Source organism: Urtica dioica, chromosome 5 (genome assembly GCF_054948205.1).
Source record: "Urtica dioica subsp. dioica isolate 48M chromosome 5, U.dioica_male_clone48M_v1_H2, whole genome shotgun sequence".
Taxonomy (NCBI): Eukaryota; Viridiplantae; Streptophyta; class Magnoliopsida; order Rosales; family Urticaceae; genus Urtica; species Urtica dioica.
In genome coordinates this window covers 35,895,687-35,903,635 of record NC_142760.1, presented here as the reverse complement: position 1 = coordinate 35,903,635, position 7,949 = coordinate 35,895,687, and the positions used below count along the sequence as shown (strand labels likewise).

Below are 7,949 nucleotides of genomic sequence, written 5' to 3'. Positions count from 1 at the left end.
ACCAAAGTTGCCGATATCAATACAGAAGTTCTCAGAGAGAGAGAGATAAACTTGAGATTGCAATCGTTTGGAGAGAGATAGAGCTGATGAGGGAGAGAGAGAGAGAGAGAGAGAGAGAGAGAGAGAGAATCGTGATAGAAATTTGAAATGGTAATAGATAAGTACATTAATATAAATTTGATTAGTGGCTGAGCCTCTGGTAGGGTAGGTGTTTGTGAGTCATTTCTGGTCACATGAATTCTGGTCTCATGAATAGTGATGTTAGAGAGCTTTTGTGTGTGAAGATTGTTAAATAATTAGAGTTAAGAGATGTACTTTCTTAAAGTGGTCATTTACTCTGGTTTCTTTCACTATCACAGCATGGAGTTGAGGTTGAATATGGAGTGAAGGTCACCGTTGGTAGAACTATAGGGTTAGACTCTACACCTGGATTGATTTTGGCTCCAAACATACTCACATATGAGAATCCGGACTCATGAAAAACATCATTTCTTGTAATATGCACACGTCCTGAAGAACTGAGACACATTCTATCCTTTGTGACTAGGACTGTACCCTAGGAAGAGACATTTTTCTGATCTGAACATCAATTTATTTGTGTTGTATTGTCTCATATGAGGGAACATAGAGCAACCAAAAACCTTTAGAAAATTGTAATTAGGTGACCTGAGAAAAAGCTTTTGATATGGATTCTGATTTTATAAGACAGTAGTAGGCAAAGTGTTTATGACATATGTAGCAGTGCTAAAAGCATCCCACCAAAAAGAGAGAGGCATTTTTTCTGGTGCAATCATTCCTAATTTTACAATATGCCTATACTTTCTTTATGTTCGTCCATCCTATGCCAGCAAGCCAGGGCGGTGTGGCCTTGCTTTCCACAGATTTGACAGGTCAGTTTAGAGTTCAAACTACGTCCATACGAGCGTCATCTGCTTCGTCCTCGATGGCCTTATCTTCCTTTTGAGTAACTTCGATTTTCGTAGTTCTCAGTTAGATTAGCCATGGCATTATGAGCTTTGATTGTTGCAGAAGAGTTCTGCTGTTCAATTCGCGTCTCTTGAGACAAAACCATTACTTGAACTTCTTGAATGGAAATCACCGGTCCAATTAGTTCATCAAGGAGATCAGTGCTTGCGCTTTGCAATGTGTTGCTCACGAGCACGAAAATCACATTGTATTCAACTGGTAATCCAGTCAAAATCGCCATGACGAGTTATTTTTCTGAGATCTCGTGACCTGCTAGAAAGAGTGCATCTGTAATTCCTTCCATCTTGACAAAGTAATCTGAGATCGTCATTACTCCTTTTTTCGTCGTCTGCAGTTGTGTCTTTAGCGGCAAATTTCGTGCCCTAGATATCACTGCGAACAAGTTCTCAAAACTATTGCACAATCCGAAGAAGGTTTGAAGGCGATTCACAGACCCGAGAATCGATGTGGAGAGAGATGAGATAAGCCATCAAAGAAGAACTTGATCATCTCTATGTCCATTGTTCACGATTGGATTGAACTCGGCGACGATTTTTCCTTTAGCATCAACTCTCTCAATCACTTCCGGTGGACATGCTTTAGCTCCGGTGATGAAGCCTTGCAAATTGTGACATTTGATAGCCAGAAGGACTTGTGAACTCCAGACGGAGTAATTCTCATTATCAAGCCCCTCGATCAACGACTAACGACATCGCCACAACAGCATTGGGTAAGAAAGCTTATGGGATTCGACTTCACCGTCGAATACTGACAAGGCAACTTGAACCACGTGTCGGACGCCCTATCTCGGCGCGGGGAAAAGGACCCAGAGATCGAGGAAGCCACCTTGTCTGTGCTCACCCAGACCCATACCGGCATCTTCGAGGACCTACGCAAGGAAATTGAGACTGATGAGTCGCTCAGTGCCCTACTTGACTGCGTGATTCGAGGCCAGGAAGGAGCGAATGGCTAGTGCGTGACGGCCCAATACTTTTCCGAGATCACGCATTCCTAGCCCCCACATCTTCGTTATAGCCTCGATTGTGGCGGGCTTCCACAACTCCGCTCATGAAGGGGTCCAAAAGACCATGGAGCGCATCCGACGAGACTTCTATTGGAAAGGGTGAAAGAAGACTATACAAGACTTTGTGCAACAGTGTCAAGTCTGTCAAAAGTACAAGTGGGAGACCCTATAGCCCGCGGGACTCCTACAACCTCTCCCCATCCCAACGGTAATTTGGGCTCACATCTCTATGGACTTTGTGGAAGCCCTACCCAAAGCATGCGGCAATATTGTTATTCTTGGGGTGGTCGACCGATTCTCAAAGTATGCGCACTTTTTACCGTTGGCTCATCCTTATACCGCACACTCCATAGCCAAAGCTTTCTTCCACAAAGTCTTTCGTCTCCACGGCCTTCCAGAGTCGGTCGTTAGTGACCGTGATCCCGTCTTTCGAAGCTTTTTTTGGAGTTAGCTCCTCCGCATCTCAAGTACGAGCTTAGCATACTCCACAGCCTATCACCCGCAGTCCGATGAGAAAACGGAGGTGATCAACCACACTCTCGAGATGTATTTACGATGCTTGACGGGCGACAAACCAAAACAGTGGCTACAATGGCTTCTATGGGTGGAATATTGCTATAACACTTCCTATCATACATCACTTAAAGCCACTCTATTTTAGTTGGTATTTGACCAAGCGCCTCCTCGACTATTGGACTACACAACGGGAAACTCACAAGTGGAGGCAGTCGACTGTGCCCTTGACGACCACACGACTTTTGTTCACCAAGCCCGTACACGTCTAGCCGAAGCTCAACACCGCATGAAGAACACATATGATGGGAAACACCGCTTTGTTGAATTCGAGATAGGAGACTTTGTGTGGCTTAAACTCCAGCCGTACCGACAGTTGACAGTGGCCAAGCATGTGCTGCACAAGCTCTCACCGCGTTTCTATGGGCCATTCCGCGTCCTCGATCGCATCGGCAAGGTGGCTTACCGGCTAGAACTGCCCCTAGAATCTCGCGTCCACAATGTGTTCCATGTGTCCTTACTAAAACCACGTTGCGGGGAGCGGCCAACCTCTCCGGCCGAGCTTCCTTCAATCCATGACGGCAAGACAATACTGAATCAACCGCACTCGGTTCTCCGCGCGCGGTGGTTCAAAGGTCAGCGCCAACTACTTGTTTAGTGGACTCCCGAGGGAGTGTATAGCGTGACTTGGGAGGAGTACACGGTGTTTACAGAGGCGTACCCGGACTTCGAGCTTGAGGACAAGCTCATTTTGGAGGAGGGGAGTAATGTTACGGATTCTTTCAACGGTAAAATATTCCATCGGAAGAAGTAACAAAAGACGGAGTTTTTTTATCTATGCAATAGGAGTTTCGTTTTTTTTTTTCGCATTATGAATTTATTAATTATTTAAATACGAATTAAATAAATTAAATTGAATTATTTAATTAGTAGGATTCCTAGTGGGATTCGTAGTAGGATTTGGTTGTAAGTTAGACCTATCTATAAATAGGTCTCTTTTCATGAATAAAAAATTATCTTTCAACCAAAATAAACGTAATCACTCTCAAGGAAGAGGGATTAGGTTTTGTGAAAGACCCAAGCTATTTTAATTATGAATTTCTTTTAATTACGGTTCCCGTCACGAGATCAAAATCTCGGGCTGTATCAAATTATCTTAAATCATGTAATCTTGATCAATAATGTCACTTGCGCTTTCACTGCTAATATATTATGTAATTTTGGCATAGTGCCATTTCTAAAATAAATAAATAAAATAAATTCTATCACAATTGAGAAATAAGAAATCACTTAACATATAAGCGCCAATATATCAAACTTCAAGGACTAGTCAAATGATCTAAGCTCTAATATAAAAAGTTTCAATCGTGCAGGGACAATTATAAATGCAGTAATGAATACAGTTTACGATATCGTTGTGAGAGTAATTGGGCCTGTTGTGACAGCGGTTATCCCTATTACGGGATGCGTAGGGTCTGCAGTGACTTGTGTATTCCGACTATGGCCTTATTTCGAAGACATAGACATGGACTCTCTGAGAGAGGCCTCTGAGAAACTCCAGAGTCTAGAAATAGAAATACAAAACAATATCGATTCCCATAAGATCCCCGGAAAAACCGAGGAGGTGGAAGAAGTCCAAAGATGGAAGGAACGGGTGAGAGTAATTATTTCCAAATCAGAAGAACTTGGAGAAGAAATAGCGCAGGCCAATATCTTTTTTCGGGGAAAGCTTCGGAGCAGAGTTGGAGAAATGATACAAAAAGTGGACAAACTCTATGAAGAAGGTGTTAAGTTCCGAAAAGGCAATCTGGTCAGGCGGCTAGCTGAGCGTGGGAGTGAGAGGCCAACAACATCAAGATTAGGAGGAAAAACTACAAGCGAGAAGACAAAGGGAGATATATTGGGTTTCTTGGCTGCCGAGAATGTGATGAGGATCGGAGTCTGGGGCATGGGTGGGATTGGTAAGACAACGTTGGTCAAACATCTCCACAATAGCCTCTTGGAAATCGACGACAAGATTGGAAGCAAGTTTAACAAGGTGATATGGATCACGGCATCAAAGGAATCTGGTGTAAGAGGTTTACAGGATAAAATCGGGCGTGAGTTTGGTTTGGGTTTAGACAAGAAAGACGATGAAGAAGGAAGGGCTGTGGCGTTGTTAAGTGGATTAAATAACAAGAGGTTCCTGCTCATCATTGATGATCTGTGGGAAGATTATCCTCTTGAAAAGGTCGGAGTCCCCAACCCAACCCCCGAAAATGGATGCAAGTTGGTACTCACGACTCGGTCACTCGACGTTTGCAACAAGATGGAATGCGACGAGATAATACCAATGGGGCTTCTGTCGGTGCAAGAGGCGGAGACGTTGTTCTTGGATAAGGTTGGAAAACACGTGGCTCGTGACCAGACACTTAGTAAAATGGCAGAGCAATTCGCTCGAGAATGTGCAGGTCTTCCTCTTGCGATTGTCGTTGTAGCTGGAAGCATGAGAGGCAAAATGGACGTAAAAGAGTGGGAAGTCAGGCTAACTGAGCTCAAGAATATTGAATTTTCTGCATTGAAAGAAATTACTACAATTTTGAGGTTTAGTTACGACCGGTTAAAGGACGACATAATGAAAGAGTGTGTTCTGCATTGCGCGTTGTACCCTGAAGACCATCTCATCGATAGAAGTTCTTTGATATACCAGTTGATAGTCCAAGGAAGTGTTGATCACCGCAGGACGGTGAAAGTAAGGAAGGACACATGTCATGTAATGTTGAACGAGCTCGTGCGTGATTGCTTGTTGATTGAAGCTGTAAACATCATCGAGGAGAAATGTGTGAAGCTCCACGACTCGGTGAGAGACATGGCGATACAGATCATGCGCGAGACTCCATCTCGATTCTTAGTGGAGGCGACAGGGGAAGAAAATTGGGTCGAGGGACTCGAGAAGGTTTCATTCACGGGAAATAAGATCCCCGTTGTCGAGGGCTCTCCAAGGTGTCCAGGACTATCAACATTGTTATTCGTCAACGCAGGAAAGCTGGAAACTATCTCTGAAGATTTCTTTACATGGATGAAGGGACTGTGTGTTCTCGATCTATCCTACACGAGTATCAAAACCCTTCCTGGTTCCATACGTGGTCTGGAAAATATTACCGTGTTGTTGCTCAGAGGTTGCATACACCTGTCGTGCGTTCCAGATCTGTCAAACTTGAGGAACTTGATAAGGCTGGATTTGTGCGATTCAGGGATCAGAGAATATCCTAAAGGGTTAGAAAAGTTGGTAAAATTGACGCACCTTGACTTAGGTGGTATCTGGGTTGACAATTATCCCAAAGGGCTTCTCTCCGAGCTCTCCAACCTAATCTACCTTTCGATTATTTTGCCACGAGGAGCTAGAATATATAGCGCAGTAGAGTTGGCAGCTCTGCAGAATCTGGAGACTCTAAAAGCGCATATCCATGATTTCAGCCTCTCCAAAGCGTATATGATTCATAGCAAAGCAGCAACGACGACACAATCGTGTGATTTCAGATTTAAAATGGGATGTTCCCCCTTTGGAAAGGATGAAGAAGGTTCCGAATTTGTTGAAACCCCAAACACCATGTACATATACTACGAGCACGAAGTCTCTCTCGAGGGCCTGATCATGGTACCCAATAATACTGAGAACCTCAAGGTGTCGTATTTCAATGTTGAAAAAAGTTTGTGCCGTTTAGTATCCTTCGAAAACGTAAAAAACTTGCAGACACTCAAAATTAACGAGTGTGAGAAGATGGAGTACATGTTATATGATTCTCGGGCCGTGTCTCCGCTGCTTCAAAACATCAAGGAGTTGGAACTTAATCACCTGGTTGACCTGATAGCGTTATTCGGTCAAACGGCTTCTCCAGCGCTGCCAAACGGGGCATTCTCCTCTCTCAAGAAACTAGAGATCTTCGGGTGTCTTAAATTGAAGACATTGTTTGTTGTTGGCAAAGAGACCTCGTTCCCGTGTCTGGAAGTGATCGACATCCAGCACTGCGACCAGTTGGAGGAAATAATATCATATGAAAACGAGGATGCAATAATAATGAACCTTCCCACTCTGAAAAGTATCACGTTGATAGCTCTACCTGAATTGAAGAGCGCTCAGTTCGTGGCAGATTCCTTGTCGGGTGGTTCGATAATCGAATGTCCAAAATTGAAAGAGTTCGCTTACTTGTCTTCAAAAATTGATTCAAGTGAGCAAAGTGAAACAGAAGAGCAAAGTGAGCCTTGACTTATTATTGTGAGTTGTAACCTTGACTTAGTTGAGGTGCGTTTTATTATTCGTTTTTGTTTGTTTTATTCTAAAACCACGTTTTGTATGTCCTGGTATTATTGTGGGTTAAATTTTGTAGTTTAAATTTCGCTGCTTATGTCCTGAAAATTGTAACGCACTCCAAGTGTTCGACAGAAATACAAGACCAGAAAATTGTCCCAGTGTTGCCTCTATTTTTTTTTCCTTTCTTTTTCCTGCTGGAAATTCAAGTCTGGAAAATATTGGTTGAGGAGGTGCGTTTTATTATTCCTTTTGGTTTTTTGTTTTTGTTTTGTTAAGGTCTACGATTTTTGTGGATCAATTTGTAGTTTAAATTTCGTTGTTTACAGTCTTAAATGGTAACGCACTCCAAATGTTCGACAGAAATACAAAACTATAATATTATCCAAGTTTTGTCTCTAATTTTTTTCCTTTTTTTCCCTGCGAGAAATATAAATACTCTGTGTGTTTGTCTTGTGTTATTCTCTGTTTTATGCAGCGATCTTGATTTGAAAACCAACAATTATGTATGAACTAAGTTTTTTTGTAATGATAGATTTAACAATTATAACAAAACCCAAAACCTGAATGCAATGATGGCTTGTTGATGTTGCTAAAAAAATTATATACATCTGCTATGGCATTGAAAATTTTGACCCTCTAAATGATTGCGCACAGTCATTTGGATATTTCCTTTGTGAGAACAAATATTCATTATGTGGAGAAGGGAACTTTGCTCTCTTTTGAATTTATTGTCTATCGAATAGTATTTGAAGAAATGGTTGATCGCAGCGTAAAACCCGAATCTGCTGTGACAATTGCTTTCTGCAAAACCCAACAAACCAAACCAAGAACATGATTTAATGAAATACAAGCAACTCCGATCGAATAGTTCAATCAAGATAGAATAATGAAAGATATTAAGAAATGGACTACTTTCAGCCTTAGAAGCAAATCCATGATCAATGAGCAATACACTCTCAATGTTGTTGTGCCTAACCAAACTCTCAATGGTCCTTTAAATAGACTTGTGGATTGGTGACTTACACACCAAGTCCCTTACAAGATGATCCAACGGTCAAAATCTAGAAATGCATAAATATGCAAAGATCTGAGCTTTTCCCTTGCTACCCCATTGATCTAATTACGAAGGCTAATCCTGAGTTAACATAAAATTAA

General features: G+C 42.2%; 1 protein-coding gene across 1 annotated transcript; it reads left to right on the top strand.

Moving 5' to 3' along the window:
* The first annotated feature begins 2,792 nt into the window (after window positions 1–2,792).
* On the top strand, window positions 2,793–7,629 carry LOC149398149 (putative disease resistance protein At1g12290). The gene is made up of 4 exons (XM_089614479.1): window positions 2,793–3,138; window positions 3,217–3,291; window positions 3,877–6,738; window positions 7,538–7,629. The coding sequence occupies exons 1-4, from the start codon at window positions 2,793–2,795 to the stop codon at window positions 7,627–7,629; spliced, it is 3,375 nt and encodes a 1,124-aa protein (XP_089470605.1).
* The last annotated feature ends 320 nt before the right edge of the window (window positions 7,630–7,949 follow it).

Coding starts and splice junctions, on each gene's coding strand:
- LOC149398149 (XM_089614479.1), top strand. CDS start 2,793: ATGAAGAACACATATGATGGGAAACACCGCTTTGTTGAATTCGAGATA. Junction 3,139..3,216: donor CCGCGCGCGGTGGTTCAAAG/GTCAGCGCCAAC, acceptor CGGTGTTTACAG/AGGCGTACCCGGACTTCGAG. Junction 3,292..3,876: donor TGTTACGGATTCTTTCAACG/GTAAAATATTCC, acceptor TCAATCGTGCAG/GGACAATTATAAATGCAGTA.